General features: G+C 39.6%; 1 protein-coding gene across 7 annotated transcripts in view; it reads left to right on the forward strand.

Moving 5' to 3' along the window:
* The window catches only part of ATP6V0A1 (ATPase, H+ transporting, lysosomal V0 subunit a1), an 86,660-nt gene that overhangs the window by 23,239 nt on the left and 42,889 nt on the right, over positions 1-20,532 (forward strand). For 5 of the 7 annotated variants that reach the window (XM_006832670.1, XM_006832668.1, XM_006832669.1 and 2 more), the window contains exons 2-4: positions 4,472-4,550; positions 10,346-10,443; positions 11,428-11,556. In XM_006832670.1, the coding sequence (XP_006832733.1) occupies positions 4,472-4,550; positions 10,346-10,443; positions 11,428-11,556 (306 nt within the window). The remainder of the gene's footprint in view (positions 1-4,471; positions 4,551-10,345; positions 10,444-11,427; positions 11,557-20,532) is intronic. The other 2 variants (XM_006832671.1, XM_006832672.1) reach the window with 1 other exon arrangement.

Consider the following 20,532-nt stretch of genomic DNA (forward strand, 5'->3'; position numbering starts at 1 on the left):
TTTAGTTTTCCAAGTTTTTATTGTGTTATTGAGTGATAGTTTACATGGGTTTTACACTCACCATTTCATTTCAATGATTACAGCCCCTTCCATGTATCATCATTCACCAGCATTTGCTTCTGTTCCCTTTGTTTTGTTTTATATTTTGGATGTACACAAAAACACTCAGGAATATACAGTTATTTAAACAACCAAGGGCATATTCTACAAGTCTGCCTCCTGGCTGCCAGCACATAGCCTTTCTCTTTCCATGAGTCCAGAGTCTTCAGCTGCTCTATTTCTCCATGTCCTCATCTCTGCCTCCATCTCTGGTATTGCTGGTTTACTAAATCTCTCTGATTTTCCTCTTTTTTATTTTGGTGTGCAGGTGTATTAATTTTCTTTGAGATTACCCTATAATGTATTAAATTTTTCCTTGTTTAAAACTGTTTTATCTTGAATCTACTTGACTTCCTTGTCATTTGGAAGTTCTGTAGCTATACTCTTCCCTCTTTTTGCTTTGTAGTTGAGTTCATTATAAATCAATATCTCTGGTTCCCTATTTTCAGACTTGCAGGTATTTTTAATTTGGGTATTTCTCTATCTGGATTAAGTTTTGGGTGGTGGTGCCATTATGGTATGTTTTACAATCCAAAGAATACCTGTTAGCATTTTTTGTAAAGTTGGTCTGGTCATCATTGTTGTTAGGTGCCATCGAGTCAGTACTGACTCATAGAGACCCTATGTACAACAGAACGAAACAGTGCCCTGTCTTAGGCCAACCTCACAATTGTTGCCACACATTGATGCTGCCATTTTGCCAATCCATCTTGCTGGGGGTCTTCCTCTTTTCCTCTGACCCTCCATAAATTCCTTTAATTACTGTTTATCTGGAAATGTGCTAATTTTACTGACATATTTGGGGGACTGTTTTGCTAGATATATGTTTTTGGTTGGCGATTTTTTTCTTTCAGAGTTTTGTGTATGTCTGCCCATTGTCTTCTTGCCTGCATGGTTTCTGCTGACAAATCAGAACTTAGTCTTATTGGTTTTCTTTTGTAGGTAGCTTTTCAGTTTCCCTGAGCTGTCCTTTCCTTGTCGTTGGTTTTGGTAAATTTAATTATGGTATGTCTTGGTAATTTTCTTTTGTGACCTATCCTGTTTGGGGTTCATTCAGCTTCTTGTATGCTTATCTTCTCTTCTTTCATGATATTAGGGAAAATTTTTTTACACACTCTTTGACAATTTTATCTGTGCTTTTAATTGTCTCTTCCTGTTTTAGAATTTCAATTACTCATAAGTTGTTAGTCTTTATGCTGTCCCATATAGCTTAGATTTTCTTCAGATTTTTTCATTCTTTACTTTTGATTATTTTTCTAGCATACTAGTATTTAGAGATTTATCTTCAAGTTCACTAATTGGGGCTTCCATTGCTTCGAATCTACTCCTTTCCCCTTTAGTATATTGTCCATTTAAAAAACACCAGTATTGATCTTCTGGGTTTCTAAGTGTAGGTTTTGTGTTGTGTTTGAAATTTTGCATTTGTTTTGACTGTTTGTTTTTGTTGTATTTTCCTGAATTCTTCTAAAGTTTTTTCTGTATTCTCTTTGCTTTCCTTGATCTTTCTGTCAGTCCTTTGAAGGTACCTAAATGTCATTTCTTTTCATTCTTTTTCCATTATTTCCATTAGTATTCCTTCTTCAGAAACATTTTCTGGCTCTGCATCTTGGTATTTGATGCTATTCTTGTTTCTCCATGTGAGCAAAAATTGTCTGTTGACTCTGGGACATTGTGGGGTTATAGTATTTGTATTTAATTTATGATTGCATGTTAATGTGTTCGTCAGCTCTCACCAGCTGTCTCCTGTGAGTGCAGTTAGAGGCTGAAAGCATGTACACTGTTTTCATTCACACCTCAGTTTAGGTTGAATTTTGCTGCTGGTGGCTGCTGCTGTTGGTCAGGTGGTATAGAAGCTGATATTTGCTGTTGCTTAGTTGGCGGAGCTGCAGAGGGTGTGATTGTAGCTGGAGTGTATGGGCAGAGTTGCAGTCTCCTGTCAGGTGGGGAGGAGGAAACTCCTCATACACACACACACACACACACAAGGAAACAAACCAGAATAAACAAACAAGGAACCAACAATGAAAAGTTAAAATAATAAAGAGGAAAAAAAAAGAAAAACAGGAAGCAACTAGAAAAAACAATATAATAACTATAAAGAGAAATGAGAAACAGGAAATTGAAGCTGGAGAAGAGAAAAATAAGGGAGAAAATATAAGTAAGAAATTAATTTTAAAAATAAGACACTTAAGAAAAACCAGGGAGAGGGAAGATGAAAAGAGAGAATGCACAGAGTAGTAAAGAATGATTAAAAGGAGGAGAAATGAAAAACAAAAGAAAATCAAAAGCATTGATAGGGTAAAATTCAGGGAATGTAAAGAGAAAAAGAGAAGAAAGAATAAACAAAAACAACCAAACCGTGAAAGGGAAAAACAGGGCAGCTGTTGGACCTGGAGAGGAGAAAACTCTGGGGGGTGGAGGGGCTCCTGCCAAGCTAGGAACTCACAAGGTGAGTGCGGAAGGACTGTAACAGCAAAGTTCCTGGCCACAGATGGTATTCCTAAGGCCTAGTGTTATCTATGTTCAGGGCACCCAAACTGGAAGTAGGTCATCGAGGCCCTTGATGGAGCTGGTTTTAATGTCTGTGAGGACCAAAGAGCAGCTGAGGACAAGGTGGCTGGGTTATAAGGCTTTCTGCTAAAATGATGCTTGTCTGGTGGCTCTTCAGATCTTGTAGGTCTGGAGTTGAGCCTGCCTGAATCCAGGCATCAAAGCGGCACAGCCAGCCCTCACCTCACATTGGTGTGGCTCACAATTACACGGTTCCAGACTCCTGGAGAGCAGAGTCTACACTGGGGTTGGATGAAGGTGGGAGCTGGCGGCTGTTCACTAGTCAGTTTCCCTCTCTTAGGGTCCATCCTCAGCTTCTCCTCTCAGCAAGCACTCAATCCACTTCTATAACTTTTCCTCTGAAATTCAGAGTCCCAGGATTTTCATCTGTGTCTGTTTCATTTAGTCTCTTTTATCTTTGTCATAGAGGGTTCGAATTGTACATCTCCCTAGTGTGACATCTTGCTGGAACTGTATTTCTTTTTTCACCTACTTTAAAAAAAAAAGAGGTAAAATTTGTATTCATTGAAATGCACAAATCTTTAAGAGTACAATCTAGTGATTTTGATAAATTTATATACCTCTGTTACTACACTCTAATAAAAATATTTCCTTCCATCAGTTCAGAAAACCATCTTATGATTATTTGTGGTTAATATCCATCCCCCATAGATAGCCTCTATTTTTATTTCAATCATCATAAAATAGCTGTGTGTGTTCTTCGTCTGTATATAAATGGAATCATATATGACAAACTTTTATGTGTAACTTCTTTCACTCAACCTAATGTTTTTGAGATTTATCTATGTTATTGCATGTATCAGTAGTTCATTCTTTTGTATTCAGTTTTCTATTGATGAGCATTTATGTTATTCTTAGTTTTTAGCTACTGTGCCCAAGCTGCTGTAAACATTCTTGTACAAATCTTTCAGTGGATATGTTTTCATTTCTCCTAATTGAATACCTAGTAGTGGAATGTTTGGTCATGAGGTAGGTAGGGATATACTTAACCTTGTAACATTTTTCTAAATCTTTACTTACTTTTTAATAGCAGTTTTCACAACAGATTATAATTGTTTCACTCTGTCACTCTTATGGAACTGATAGCTCCTCAAAGATAGGAATGTATCTTAGATTTTGCATTTGCTCTGTTGCCCAGTTCAGCATCTGATACAACCCATAAATGTTGAACAAGTAACTGTAGTTCTTTCTTTGCATTACTTGATGGAATTTTTCACATAGTCTTGTTGGTGGTATCCACCTCTCTTCTCTACTAGACTGCAGGCTTCTTAATGGTGTAAGACCTTGTTTTATTGCTGGTTGTATTTCTCAGAATGTCTATCACATAGTGTTGAAAATTACATATATATAATTATTAAGTCAGCATGTGACCATGAAAATGGAGGTACTGGAACAGAAGAACAAGAGAAGTTTGCCTTCCATTTCTTCTGCTTGAGGAGAGAGAAAAAGAAACAAAACAGACAGAGCTTCTGTGATATCTATTGTCCACATTTTAGTGGGGTAGAGGGAGGGAGGGCCACTGAGACTCTCAGCCTGAGAAAAATATTTTGTACCACGATACATCGCCTAATTTGCATCCATTCCAATGATTGTTGCTGCCGTGAGGGAGGTGGTTTTATTTGGAATTGGTGAGACTGGTCCCAGAGCAGTTTCTATGGATTTAGCAAGCAATTTTGATTAGTGTTGCATCCGACATTGACACAAAGTTAGGTTTTTATTTTGCAGGACATGTAGTTTGCAAAATAGAGGGAATAGATACAGTATCCGAACGTTTGTCTAATATTATGTCCTTATTTCTCAGTTAAATCCAGATGTGAATGTTTTCCAGAGGAAATTTGTGAATGAAGTTAGAAGATGTGAAGAAATGGATCGAAAACTTCGTATGTATAATGCAGTCATATGATTGCGATGGTTAAGGTTATGTGTCAACTTGGCTAGGCCATGGTTCTCTGGGTTGGCAGATAGTATGTAGTCATCTTTTATTTTGTGATCTATGTGAACAGCCATAAATTTATAGCCTCGGAAACCCTGTACAGGGTTGCTATGAGTGGTTCCAACTCCACGACACAAGGAACTCTGGTAGTGGTTACGAATCGGGCTGCTAACCTCAGGGTCAGCAGTTCAAAACTACCAGCTGCTCCACGGGAGAAAGATGAGGCTTTCTGCTCCTGTAAAGATTTACAGCCTCGGAACCCCTGTACAGGGTCGCTATGAGTCAGAACTGACTCCACGGCACATAACAACAACAACAACAACATGTGAACAGCCAGTTAGTTGAAAGGGAAGTTTCTTTGGGGGTGTGACTTGCACCCAATATATATGGATGTTCACATTTAACTTTCCCTCTTGATCCTGCATCTGCCTCATCATCTGCATCTGTCCTCTGATTCTTGGGATGTGAGCTAGCAGCCTGTGATCTGACCTGCCAATTTTGGGTTTGTCAGCCCCTGCAAACTACGAAAGTCAGGAGAAGTCCACATTTTGATGCTTGACTCATGAATTTGGGATTTACCAGCTTCTGCAACTGCGGGAGCTATTTCCTTAAAATAAGTCTGTGTATGTGTGTGAGTGTGTGTATATCTATCTATGTTTATAGATGTAGATGTACATGCAACACATACACACATATGATGTGGCGCTGTAGGATAAGCACTGGACTGCAAGGTCAGTTTGAACATCAAGCTAGGCAATTCATACTCACCAGGCATTACTCGGGAACCTTATATAGGGTTGCTATGAGTTGAAACTGACTCGATGGTACTTCACTACCACCGTGTATATATATTTGCCCTTTACAGGAGCAAAATGCCACATTTTTCTCCTGCGGAGTGACTGGTAGTTTCAAACTACTGACCTTGCAGTTAGTAGCCTAGCTCTTAGTCTAGGCGCCTTTGTATACATATGCTTTGCTGGTTTTACTCCTTCAGATACCTGAGTCTCAGACATTTGATACTGAAAGTAGCTCTAGGCCAGGGGTGTTGTTGTTGTTGTTAAGTGCCACCAAGTCAGTTCCGACTCATAGTGACCCTGAATAGGGTTTCTGAGGAGTACCTGTTGAGTTTGAACCGCCTACCTTGTGGTTCAAATGGACCTTGTGGTCAAGTGCTTATCCTATAGTGCCACACCAGGACTCCTAGAGTAGGGGTGGGAAACCTTTTTTCTGCCAAAATTTGTAACATCGTTCGTAGGCCATATAAAATTATCAACTTAAAAATTAGCCCGCTGAGAAGCCTTGGAAGAGAAGAGTGTTCTGGGAACTGGTGGAACATTTAAGCTGGTTTCCCCATCCCCCAATGTGACGAGAGGTGAGAAGTGGTTCAATTGATCTCCCTTTGGAAAGCAGCAGCATAATGCTGAAGCACAATTCAGTAAAAGCTTTACTACAAGGGACCAAGCATTCACAGCTCTGATGGAGGGCAAAATTAATAAGCAGTTGAAAAAAATTCTGAAGAAAATAGTAAAAGAAGCCTATGAACCCTTGGCTGTGACGGATGCTAAACTAGGAGGGGTTATTAAGGAAAAGCTGAATCTCAGTTGTATCCATAGTCCCATTGTTAATGAATTTATGAGAGACATCTGTTCACAAACAGATGGATTAATCCTTGGGGTAGAATCACGTGAAATGGCAGCTTTGTGTCTTGGACTGGCCCCCAGCCTTTCTAGATATAGAATGAAATTTAGTGCTGATAAAGTGGATACAATGATTATTTAGGCAATTTCTTTGTTAGATGACTTGGATAAAGAACTAAACAATTACATCATGCGGTATTGAGAATAAAATGGCTGGCATTTCCTGAATTAGGAAAAATTATTTCAGATAATTTGACATACTGCAAATGTTGGCAGAAAGTTGGTGATAGGAAGAACTATGTCTCTGCCACATTTGCTGAGTTACAGCCAGGAGATGTTGACGCAGAAGTGAAAGCAGCTGCAGAAATATCTGTGGGAACAGAGGTTTCAGAAGAAGATATTTGCAACATTTTGCATCTCTGCACCCAGGTGATTGAAATCTCAGAATATAGAACCCAGCTCTGTGAATACCTACAAAATTGGATGAGGGCCATTGCACCCAATGTTACAGTCATGGTTGGAGAGTTAGTTGGAGCATGACTTTTGCTCATGCAGGCTCTCTTTTGAATTTGGCCAAGCATGCAGCTTCTACAGTTAAGATTCTTGAAACAGAAAAGGCACTCGTCAGGGCCCTCAAGTCTAGAAGGCATACTCCTAAGTATGGTCTCATTTATCATGCTTCACTTGTAGGCCAGACAAGTCCTAAACACAAAAAAAAGATTTCTCGAATGCTGGCAGCCAAAACTATTTTACCTATCTGTTAATGATGCTTTCGGTGAGGATTCCAGTTATGCAATGGGGGTGGAGAACAGAGCCAGATTAGAGGCCAGGCTGAGGACCTTGGAAGACAGAGGAATAAGAAAAATAAGTGGAACAGGAAAGGCACTAGCAAAAGCAGACAAATCTGAACATAAACGTGAAGTGAAGACGTATGATCCTTCTGGTGACTCTACATTGCCAACCTGTCCTAAAAAACACAACATAGAACAGGTAGATAAGGACGAGGAAATCACAGAAAAGAAAGCAAAAAAAGCCACGATTAAAATCAAAGAGGAGATAACACCCACTTGACTTGGCTACAATGACTGGATGATCAGAGCTCAACCAAAAGAAGAAAGAAGAGGAAAAAAAGAGTAATCTGATACAATTTGATGAACTTGACCTACACCTATGGATGCAGTAGCTCAAAAGAGGGAACAAATCCTTATAGCAAGAATCATTCCCACCCCCTACAAGCTTTCAAGAGGGAACCTAGAGTCAGGGGGCCTGGAGGAAGGCAGAATCTCCAATCTGCCTAGGCAAAACTTATGAAATGAAATGCAGATGGGTCTCTTAAGATACAATAGTGAATAATTGTTATCAGTACTGATTGTGAGGGTTGGAAATGTAAAGGTAGACGTTTTATAGCAAGGAGGGGAGTAATTAACTTTCCAGTCTAGGAGCGGAGGTCCCTAGGACCATCAACAGAGAAAAGCCGAGAGCGGGACCCTACCCAGAGAGCAGGAATGCCTGAGATGGAGGCAGAGATGATGACGTGGAGCGATGGAGCAGCTGGGACTTTAGATCCAGAGAGAGAGAGGGACTGTGTGCTAAAGACAGGGGGGAGGGGAGATGTAGGGGGCAGGCTTGCAGGGTATACCCTTTGGTTGGTTGATGATGCATGGAGGGGATTGTAACCATGGCAATGAAACGATACACAATAAAATGAATGTAAAACTAATGTTCTCCCATGTAAACTATCATATAATTCACAATAAAACATTTAAAAAAAAAGTTTGTGGAAAATGGAATTTAAAAACAATGGAATCTTTCCATAAACATTTTGAAGCCCCTGGTATATACTATATTTTGTTCACCAATTCATCTTTTAAAGGACATTTTGGGTGTTTCCAGTTTCGGGCTATTGTGAAAAGTGCTGTAATAAATATTAGTGTATAGCTTAAAAAAAAAATCAAAGAGGAAGAAGAAGTACTAGTGGTGGAAAAAGAGGAAACCTCTGTGAAGAAGAAAAAAAGGATAAAAAGAAACCATTAAGGAAGAACTGGTTTCTGAGGAAGAGCCATGCCCCAGCACAGCAATTTCTAGTCCAGAGAAAAGAAGAGGAAGGAGAGAATGAGGACTAATGGAAGAGAACTCTAAGGTGCCTAGACACAGACTAAGCTCAAGATTTAACCAGGAGCATGTCAGAGATGCCCTCTAAAAAATATGTAAGGGGAGGCTGAATGAAAGTTATTAATCATCTGCAGCATTTCAGTCCTACAACATTTTGTGTCCTAATGTCAACTCTGTTAACCTCATTACATCATCATTTCTTAGAGTCTTTGATGTTGCTGTTGTTGTTATGTCCCATGGAGTGGGTTCTGACTCATAGTGACCCTGTACAGGGTTTCCGAGGCTGTAAATCTTTACAGGAGCAGAAAGCCTCATCTTTCTCCTGTGGAACAGCTGGTAGTTTCAAACTGCTGACCCTGAGGTTAGGAGCCCGATCCATAACCACTACGCTACCAGAGCTCCTTCAGAGTCTTTGACATGCAAATAAAAATTATTTTCTGTGTTAAAAAAAAATTTAGCCTGTGCTGTTTGGTTAACACACCCATAATGTATGATGGCTGCAACTGTGGTTACCTTGGCAGGGGCAGACCAAATGATTTTATGGGTCTTATATGGGAGCACTGATGACTGCCTCCAGTAGGAGCGAGATCACTGCTGATGCATATGGCATGCTTGAAGAGGTCATGTTGTTCGTAAGTGCCACGGTGTTGATTCCAACTCATAGCGACCCTGTATAGGGTTTCCAAGGCCATAGAAATACACAAAATAGCACCACCAATGGATCAGGCATTTGTGAGAAGCACTGCTTTAGGTGATTGCATATTTGATGCATGAGGAGTGTAAGGAAGCTGGTTGGTTGGTCCTACTTTGGCTAGACAAAGTGGTGAAAGAAAGAGATGAGCTCAAAGCTTCAGAGTTACAGCTCACACACTGCATATGAAACTCAAAAATCACCAGTTGTACCCTGAAAGGAAGCCTTATTTCTTGTAGTAACAGAGCTGATATCACCAAAAACCAAACTCAGATTCTTATCATAAAAGGAGCTGGATTCCAGCGCCAGTTGAATTCCCAATCATGAATTGTGTCTAAAGTTAAAGTGAGGGCAGTGATTGGGAAGAAATGGGATCCTGAAAGTTGGAATGGGAGCATATGGGACAGATAACCGGGAAACTGGGAACATTGAGTTCCTAAATTCTGTTGAATTGCTTGTGTACCAGTAGACTTTGTGGTGTTTGGGCTATATAGTACCTAGTGGAAACCTTGTTTGAGATGGCAAGACTGTAAGCTGAACCGCTGGATATTGTTTTCCTGGGATACAGTAGAACTGCATTATAGAATTCTGGTCAGTTTTAGGATCTGAACCACCATTGATGTCAGCACAGCAGTCTTTTCATTTGAACCATTTATGAGGGAATACACTAGTACTAATTAAGGACCTATTGAAAGCTATCTTAGTCATTCTCCATAACATTCCTTCTAGCTAGATACTTTCTCATTTAATAAATAAGGAAACCGGAGATGAGAGAAGTAGAGGGACTTATCCAAGAACGTAAACTGTTGTGATGACGTCAGTATTTGAATCCAGGGTGTTCTGACTGACTCTAAAACCAATGATCTTGCTCTACACTACATCAGCTTTCAATTAGCTGATAGATGAATCTGCACTCAGTCCTTCCCCCACCCCACCCCATCCCCAGAAAAAAAGAAAAACTCTTCAGTTGTCACCTGAAACACTTTTCTGGTGTTTTGGAGAAGGTTTTATTCTGGGCTTTGTTTTCTTTTGTTTATTTGGTTTTTTTTTTTACTTACAACTCCTGATTGTTTCCAAATTTAATGAAACATATGATTATGGGGAGCATGGTGATGCCTTTAGGATAAGTACAGGACTGTAAACCACAAGGTCCATGATTCAAGTCTGCCAATCACTCCTTAGGAGAAAGATGGGCTCTCTGTTCCCACAGGGCAGCTATGAGTAAGAACCAACTGAGTGGTATTTAGCAACAACAACAAAAAATGTACAGCATGCAGTCATGTTTTGATTCTGTCATTTTAGGGTTTGTTGAGAAGGAGATAAGAAAAGCTAACATCCCAATTATGGACACGGGTGAAAACCCAGAAGTGCCCTTCCCCCGGGACATGATTGACTTAGAGGTAAGCAATTTTTCTGGAAAAGTCAGATAAATTTCCCTCTATTTACATGTAGAAATCACTTTCCTGAGTAGATGGAAAATAGAGTAGTTCTTGCTGCCTTTGTCAGCCTTGTCTGTTTGTTGTAAGTGTCTTATGGGTGGAATTAAAGTGAATTCCATTTTGTGCAGTACCTCCAACAGTGTCATTTGCCACTAAAAAGTTTCATTGTTTATTGAAACCTTATTGGACTAATGCCAATTTGTCTACTATGTTATTCTCATGGACATTTATCTAATATTTTACTAATCTCATTACAGCCAATGGGCTTTTCCACAATTACTTTATCCATTTGAAATCCCCTGAGAAATTTACTGAATGCATACTGGAATCTATAGATAAAGAAAGACTTTATTATTATTTTTTTATGTGAATTCAGTCAAGGTTTACAGAGCAGGTCATCAGTTTCACATTCAACAATCATACGCTTTGTTACATTTCAGTGATTGCAATCCGCTCTTTGTAACATCAGTTATCCCACTAGCTCCCTGTGACTCTTGTTTCCATTCCACCCTCCTTCCCAACCCTTTTGAACTTTGTTCTTAGGTCAGTGTTGCCCTTCTGATTGTGAATGGTTGACCATTCCATGGTGAGCACGCCTTACCAGTGCTACTGTCTCCCTAGATACCCACCTACCACGTGACTAAAAATTGAGCCATGAGGGTGAGTTCAGTTCCAGACCTGAAGGGGACTGAGAGTCATAGTTTCGGGACCTCCAGATTCTTTCTGACTAGTAAGCCTGGAGAAAGACTATTTTAACCAAAAAAATTTTCATAAAGAAACTTGCCCTGGAAAAAATCATAGTATATCTGGTATGTAGTAGATAAAAGATAACTTTGAACTGTCTGGGTGGCAACAATTCTGTAGTAAGAATTCATTTAATGTCTCTCAGAGCAAACATATTGAGTATAGTTTGAGTTAATAATTGGAATTTTTTTTTTTCTCTAGGCCAATTTTGAGAAGATTGAAAATGAACTGAAAGAGATCAACACAAACCAGGAAGCTCTGAAAAGAAACTTTCTGGAACTGACGGAATTAAAGTTTATACTTCGCAAAACTCAGCAGTTTTTCGATGAGGTCGGTCAGATTCTTGCTTCTTTTAGTATTTGAGCAGCTGATATTCCACCTGCACAAGTGGGCCATAATGTTTATTCCAATAATTATTTTAATTTGCTAGTTTGAAAGCAATGCCATTTTCACACCCTCTTTTAGTTGAAAAAATGTCAGATTATGTTCCATTTTTCATGCAGTGCACAGCCCACCATGTATTTTTACATTTTCTGCAATTTTTCATCTCAAGATGGGGAAAGGAACTCTAACATAGTTGTGCAGACATAGCTAACTGACAGTTTCACATGTACATTTTCAGGTAAGTACTTGCTTAAGGTTAAAGTTGAAAAAATGAGAAAGTCTGGTTATGTTAAATTATAAAAAAAAATTTAAACTCCCAATTTTTTTGTCATCACATTTTAATTTTATTCTCTGTGCTTGATAATCAGCCACTGAGCATATTTCAAAGCATATTTTCAAGACATTTTTCTTGGGGTTTTATGGAAACATTGCTAGGATGCCAGTTTGAAACACCTGGATTCTCACTTAAACACAACCACATTTCCTTGTAGGGGAAAGAGGTTACATTTGCTTAAAAAACGTAGATGACTAAACCGCCAGTTAACCCCATGGAAAGACTGGAGGCAAGACTCCTTTTCCTAATTAAACCTGAGGCAGAATCTTAGCTTTCTGTCTTTATGAAGGGGCTTCAAAACGTTCATGAAAAAATTCCATTATCTTTCAATTTCCTTTTTCCACAAACTTTTGAAGGCCCCCTTGTATGTGTGGTTTTTTGTTTATGACTACCAGATTAGTAACATTAAACATTTCAGAGAATGTCCCAGTCACTGTTCAGTGTGTCTTCCCATAAAGTTCTTGATTTCCTTTGTTCAACAGCACACTTGGCAGAATTTTTTAATATGCAGATTCCATTTTAGTTGACATCTGATATATTTTCAGTTTTAAATTTACTTTTGGTGTTTTGAGAAGAGACTAACTCTCAGTATTTCTTTACGCTGGAGTAGGGTAGGGGCTCTCCAGCCTCATCTGAGAAGTTGTTAGAAATGCAATTTCTTAACACCCACCGTTGAATACCTAAACTGTAGGTAGAACCCAACAACTTGTGTTTTAGGTGGTTCTGAAGTACACTTTAGTTTGAGAACACCAGGCTAGAGAAAGTCTGCCGAAGATGTGAGAAACCGTACTAATTAAAAAGATGTGCTGGGGTCAGGAAAGGGGAAAAGCTCATATAAATTTCATTGTCTGAGCCTCCCAAGAATCAGAATCTGATTATTGAGATTTGATGTGAATATTCGGCTTGCTCACTGAGTTGAGAATATTGAGACTGATGGTAGTTTCTTTCAGCAGTCCTCAATATCATTGCATTGGAGGGTGTAGGACAGCATAATTAACTCTTTCCAAGTGTTAAAGGTCTTTTGCAACAGACCTGGCCCCTTATGCCATATGGTTTTAGTGAACAAAGAAGTCATCTGGAATTCCAGTTTTCGCATTGCCAAACATTAATTCACTAAGCATTTAATGAGTCCCCATTCTTTGTGAGGCACAAGATGAGTAAGACATGGTTCCTGCATTAATGGGATGTATTATGTAGTCATATCAGGAAATGTCCCAAAACACAATGCCTGCATTTGCTCACAGATGTATGCTTTTCTCAACATGTCCAAGCTGCTGGCTGCAGATTTCATGTAAACCAGGTCTCAAGGTCAAGGCCCAGCTGCTTTAAGCATCGTTGAAGACTTAATTCTCTTGTACCCCACCCCTTCCCATCTTGATCTAATCTCTAGTTCACTGCTGAAGATGTACGGAAATATCTTTTATCACCTCCTGAATTAAAGGATTAGAGTGAGTTTCCTAGTTAATTGTGGGAGAATTCTCAATAAAGACTGATAAATAGACTCTTTTAATAATAAGGGAAATGGTTATTTAACTATTAATTTTATAATTTAAAAAATAAGAACTACTTGGAGAGATGGCAAGATTTAAAAAAATTAAATTATGGATTTAGGAATTTTATTTTGTGATCAATCAGTGTGTACATGAAATGCCCTTCATGAGAAGGCAAGCTATGATCATAATAAGACTGCATGTCTGATGGTCTGTTTTCCCACCTATTTATGTAGTGGTTACGACTTGGGCTGCTAACCCTCAAGGTTAGCAGTTCGAAACTACCAGCTGTTCTGTGGGAGAAAGATGAGGCTTTCTGCTCCCGTAAAGATTTACAGCCTTGGAAACCTTGTATAGGGTCACTATGAGTTGAAACTGACTCTATGGTACTTAACAACAACAACAACATCTACATAAAACATGCCATTGAAAAAAAAAACCCTCCAGAAGAACTCCTGAGCAGGTGGCCTCCGCTATGAGAGGCTGTTCCTTCACTTTCATCCTCAGCCCTACTTTGGTTCTTGTCATTGGTGTTGTTAAGTGCCATCAAGTCAATTCCTACTCAAAGTGGCCCTGTACTGGGTTTTCAAGGAGCAACTGATGGGTTTGAACTACCGACTTTGGTTACTAGCACCCTCCATACAGTGCAGGAAGTCCTCCTGGCAGGAACCACTTGCTTTTTGTCTCGAGTACACAGCCAGCGACTTGCCTGCTCTTAGCTCCCAGGTGGCCCCAGCCTTGCGTGCTGAGAACATCTGTGCGTGTGAGCGCATGCTCTCAACAATTCAAACAAGAAGGAAACTCAAAAAATCTCCCAAAGTTGGGGTTCTCTTGAAATTTTCTGCTATGCTTGAATTTGTAATGTTTACAAATGACCTAAAACTCTACCGATTTTCTTCTTTCTGAAAATTTTAATAATTTGGTGAATATAATCGATGAAAATATCCAAATGAGAAAATGTTTCTTTCTATCTTTAGACACAGGGTTTATGATTCGCAGGGTGTGTAGGAGGGGTAAAGTAAACATATATTGAATACTCTTATGATTTAAGATGATTGTAAATTGGACTTAGCCATTTCTTATCCAGAGCATTTTAAATGACTTGTTAATGATTATCCTTTTCTCAGTCTTCTTGCTTATGAAGAGCTCTAAGAGCTGGAGAGATTTCTCTGCATCTTTTACCATAAGCACCATAACATATGAGAGCATAAAGAAGACTGGAAAAGTAATGGTTAATGGCATGCAGATCCCTGCTTTCCTTTCCTTCTGAGTTTTCCATCCATCTGCTTTCTTTTCCTTTCCCATTTGTCATCTACTGTGTGGTTTGGTGATGGCCTTGGTGAGCTGCTTAGGTGATGAAATGTAATTTCTGTCTCAATGTAGGTGAAAATCTAAATGTTTGCTCTGGGTAACTGATGTAGCTCCATCTGGATGTGTTGCTTTATACTTAAGTGTTGTAGAAAAGGAGCCGCTGGCCATTTGCTGCGTCCTTTTTCGGGCCTGGGTTTCAGTATTCCGACTGGGGAAAGAGGTAACCCAAAGGGCATAGCAGGTAATACTGGGCAACATTCGCAGTGTTGTTAGTTCTTAGAGATCCAGATTTTCGAGATGAGATTTAAGTGCAGTAAGTCCCTGGGTTAAGAACGTCTGATTTATGGACAACTCCTACTTAATATGGACTGTCATAAAACCTATGAAGTTAAAATTTTGAATGAACACAATGGTTGGTAATAACAAAGTATACACTACTTTGTGACACTCAGGAAAACACTACAAGGCTATTGGCTTGTAGGAAACCACCTTCTGCCTTCTTAAGTTGGATCGCGTTGCCATTAGCACAGTCTGGAGTGTGTGACTTTCTATTTTCCTGACGTTTTCCTCTTATTTACCCTCATAACAAATACCTCCAAAGCATGAATCCAATGCAAATGTTGGTGATGCATCAAAGTAAAGGAAAATGATCACAGTTGGAAACAATAAAGCGTTTAGAAAGACGTGAGACACCATCAGTCGTTGGGAAAGCATTAGATTACTGTCAGCGATCAGAACAATTTTAAAGACTAAAGTGAGACTATTGGAGCATATGAAACAGTCTGCCCTGGTGAACGCTACCACTATTAATTAATAAGCAACTCAGTAGTTGAATTATGGAAACGAAAGGCTATTGGTAATGTGGTTATCCATTGCTGTTGAGTCAAAGGCCGACTCTCATAGGACAGAATAGAACTGCCCCATAGAGTTTCCAAGGCCGTGATCTTGACAAAAGCCGCCTCTATCTCAAGCTGAGCAACTGGTGGGTTTAAACCACTAAGCTTTGGGTGAGTACTTAACGCAAATCAGTGTAATACACCTATTAGCCTTCCTTTAGTGCAAGAAAAGGCTCGAAGCCTTTTCAGTGCTTTAAAATGCTGCAGGTGCAGCAAATGAAGGTGCTGAGATGAATTTGTAGCAGATAGGGATTGGGTCACTTGCTGCAAAGTGACAGCAGATTTGCATTACATTAATGAACTCCGTGGAGCAGCACCCATGTAAGTGCTTCCAAGAGAGTTTCTTGAAATGTTGAAAAAAATTATTGAGGTGAGAGGTTATTTGCCAGACCAAGTATTTAATGTAGATGAGACTGGCTTATTTTTGGGAAAATACCTGAAAGGATCTATATTTTGAAAGAACAGAAAATTCCACCAGGGCATAAAGTGGCATCAAAGTCTAGGCTAATGCTCTTGCTTGTGGGTAATGCATCCAGGAACTTCAGGCTCAGCCTTTGCGCATGGTGTTCTTGTTAAATGCCATCAGCTCAGGTTCCGACTCATAGTGACCCTGTATAGGGTTTCCAAGGAGCAGCTGGTGAGTTTGAACCGCCGACCTTGTGATCCAGTGCTTATGTATCATTCCCTAAATCTGAGGGCACTTTGCTGAATCATTAAGGCATTTCTTCCTGTAGTTAAGTGCCGTCAAGTCGGTTCCAACTCATAGCAACCCTGTATAGCATTTCCAAGGAGTGGCTGGTGAGCTTTGCAGCTCAAACTAACCTTGCAGTCCAGTGTATTAACCCACAGTGCCACACCAGGACTCCATTAAAATAGAGCCTTGTTGGAGTTAGTTGGAGGCAAACACAAAGGCTTGGGTTACAATTGCTAACCTTGAAGATTGGTTCTTGAACCATTTTGTCCCTGCTTTGAACAATATTGCTTGGCCAAGAAAATTCATTTCAAGATTCTCCTTGTGCTTGACAACGCACCCAGACATCAAAGCACTTTAGATGATCTTCACCCAGTAGAAAGTCACATTTTTACCCCTCAACACCACATCACTACTTCAGCCAATGGGTCAGGAAGTCATAAGCTGTGGTATTTTCAATAGCCTCATATGCGTGTGCAAGTTGGACAGTGAATAAGGAAAACCTTAGAAGAGTTGTGATGTTGGAGAGGAATGTTGAACGGCCAGGAACTGCCAGAGGAACCGACAGATGTGTTTTAGAAGAGGTATAGCCAGTGCTTCTTGGAAGCAGGGGTGGCAAGACTTCGTCTCTCATACTTAAGACATACAGTTAAGAAGAACCAGTACTTATGAGGAGAAGGACATATGCTTGATAGACTAGAGGGTCAGCGAAAAAGAGGAAGACCCCCAATGAGATGGATTGGCACAGTGGCAGGAGCAGTGGGCTCAAACATAACTACAATTGTGAAGATGGCACAGGTCCGGGCACTGTTTCATTCTGCTGTGCAGAGGGGCTGTGCAGAGTTGGAGCTGACTCGATGGTACCTAACAGCAACAACATTTACAGTAGACCTTCTCACAAACAGTCTGGACTACCTGCAATCATGTGATGAGATTAAGGGTGTTTGGAGGAATTATAACATCTATGATGCCATCAAAAATATTGCTGATTCTTGTGGTGTAGTGAAGCAGTCAGATATAAAAGAAGTATGGAACAAACTATACCCCCAATTCACACATGCTTTCCAGGGGTTTACTACTGACAACATTGCTGAAGCCAGGCAAGCTGTGGTTGATATTTTTAATTAACTGCAGTTAAATATCAGTGAAAATGATGTCCCCCACGCCAAAGAACTAGAGCAGCAGATGACAGTATTTGAAGACAACGACTGGGCCTTAAAGACTCTGGAACCTAAAAGGGTTTTGACAAAAGAGTGTGCTAAAGACTTCCACTCATTGAAGCAGGCATGGCAGAGTTAGAGGAGTGAGATCCTAATACAGAGAGGTTCCCCAGAGTTTACCAAGGACCTCAACTGCTACAAGGCCATTTATGATGAGAAAAGGACAAGCTCCATACAAGAAATTGACTCTAGTAGTAAGCACCCTTTCTCCAGCATCAAAATCAAACCCTGACCCTCCAACACCAGGTCCATGCTCCTGAACACAAGGCCCGTCATCTTTGATAGTAGCCATCTCTCCATCGTGTTGTCTTGCATCATCCAGTTATTGCTTTCATACGTTGCCTTATGAATTCCCCTGCCACCATGTAAGACATCGATGAAGCAACAGTGAGTGTTTAATCATGATCTTTTTTTTTTTTATTCTTCTATCTAAACTATTTTAAGAATTGCTTCTTTTTTCAAAAAAAATTTTCCCCCCTGTACTATATATATACCTACAGTCCTGGTGTGGCACCGTAGGATAAGCACTGGACTGATAACTACAAGGCTGGCTGTTCAAACCCACTGCTTGTCCTCCCAAACCCTATACAGGATCACTGCGAGTCAGAACTGACTCTCAACAGCACTAAACAACAGTATGCATACCTACACGCATGCACACACATACATATTCTCTCTCTTCAATGAAGTACCTTTTTTATTATTACGTACTGTATTATGTTTAGGATATTTTAGTGTATTTGGAAGTGTTGAAGTGTTTCCTGTGCATGGAGGTGGTGTGCTGTGGAGTTGGCTCCCACTCACAGAGACCCTGTATAGAGTTTCAGAGGCTGTCAGTCTGTATAGGAGCAGAAATCTTCATCTTTCTCCCATGGAGCAGCTGGTAGATTCGAACTGCTGACCATGCTTTATATGCAAAGAAAGGTAAAATACATACTGTGTACTAAAATAAACATTTGACTAACTGACGCTAAATAAGAACTGTATGTATCTGTTACAGCTTAACCTACAAATTCGACTTAAAGACGGACTTAGAAACAGATCTTGTTCATAACCTGGGGACTGTGTACATCACTCCGTGGTTTCAATGTTGTTCTGAAGGCCCTCAGTTAGGGGTTCTGATCATCTTAGTTTTTCATCAGGCACAATTATTTAAATTAAAATTATTTTTCCTTTTAAGATTTAAGATTCTTAAGTGTAAAGTAGTGAAATTAGAATAGCATTGCAAATTTCTATTTAATTTTAGTTTTGCAAATTTGGGGGTGTTTTGTTTTGTTTTTAAAAAATTATTCCCAAAGAGTCTCAGATACAATCTTTGGATCAGTCTAGGTGCTGAACACAATTTCCTGTTCTGTCAGTTGGCCCCTTTAGAGCACATGTGTTTGTATTGAGTCTGATAGTTAGGGTTTCCCTTAGCCTGGTCGTGTGAGCCATACAGGGAGATAGGAGAGAGTTGTGTAAGTAGTCATCAGTTTTACCGGGTTCACCAACAGCTATCACAAGAGCAAGTTGAAATGTAGTCATCTGAATCCTCCAAATAAGTCACCTGTGGCTTGCAGTCAGCTGATTTCAAGTAGAAACAGAAAGAACCCCTCAGTCTTTCATTTGGTAGCAAATAGTAGCCTGTGCTCCTGCACGATCTCACTATAAACATTTCCAATCCCATGACAGTATTTCTCTACCTTTCTGGTATACCCAGTGCCCGCCCTTTCTTTTGCTTATTTGTTTGTTGATCTTACTTCAATAGTCTATTTCCCAAAACAGTTGCTTTCATTTTTGTAAGCATTCAGATTATCATCTGGCTTACATTTAGTCTTTTATTACATTTATTGTCATATGACTTTATCAAGTAAGGTTGCCTTGGGGCCTGTTTTGTGAGTACAGGAGACAGAAGTAGAAGACACTTGAAATCTGGAATGAAAATGGTAGAGAAAAATTATTTGACAGTTTAGTTTTGCTTTTGAAAAGGAGGGTTGTCTTTGGTCAAACAAGTAGTGTACGGATATTAAAACTGTGTAGATCAGGCAGTGGAGTACTCGGTAGGACTTTATTTTTAAGGACAGTGTCTCCTTTTTTGTGGGAGTAAAAGGTGGCAGGATGAAATGGGTAGAACGAGGCTAAGAAATACAGACATAGGTCTGGAAAGGTCCCTCTCCTTCATTTCACTGTATAAACTGTCAAGGTGGAAATCATTTTAAATCAAACCAATTAAACCAGGCTGTGAGCTCTATATTGCCTTATTATCTGCTACCTTATCTTTTCTTGATTTACATTGTAGACCTGAACTATGTTCACAAGAATCCTTGAACTGTAAAACGAAATGAACTTTTTCATATTCTTCATTCCTAGCCAATAAATAGGACATTCAGAAATGTTTTTACTGTTTCTTCCCTTTTTGGACATAGTGGAGGCTCGGGCCTGCCTTACTAATGTGCTTTTTATCTTTTGGGAAAGAAATGCTCTTGAAATCACACGGAGACTTTTATATGTAGTAGCTGTGCTAAGAGCTCCGTTCTGATTTTTAGGGACATGGAAACTCTCCAAGATCTGAAGATGCCCCTTCTGTCTTTCTCCAGATCAGAAAACTTGAACACAGAGACTGTCTTCAAGACAGGGATAGTGCCTTGCTTCCTTCTGGAGAATGAGAGTCTCCATCTTTCACATTCCCACACAGGACAAAATTCTAGTTTATAGCTGCCTCAAAATTAAATCTGCAGAACTGCCTTGTCTTTACTGAAAAGAGAGAAACGCTGGTAGTTTATGGCTTAGCCAAGGGCATATAGGAGAGAGAGAAATGACTTCCACCAAGTCACAGATTTATACATGTCACTATGATTTCATGTTCTTTCTTTATTCTTTATTTCTACAACCATTTCCCCAGGTGCTTTACTGGGTCATTTATGCTTTCTTTACCTGTTGTTTCTTTCCCTTGTTTTCTTCCCCTGGTTTTGTCATCAGTTATGTGGGATTGTCTTCTCTT

This window comes from Chrysochloris asiatica, unplaced genomic scaffold (assembly GCF_000296735.1).
Source record: "Chrysochloris asiatica unplaced genomic scaffold, ChrAsi1.0 scaffold00007, whole genome shotgun sequence".
NCBI lineage: Eukaryota > Metazoa > Chordata > Mammalia > Afrosoricida > Chrysochloridae > Chrysochloris > Chrysochloris asiatica.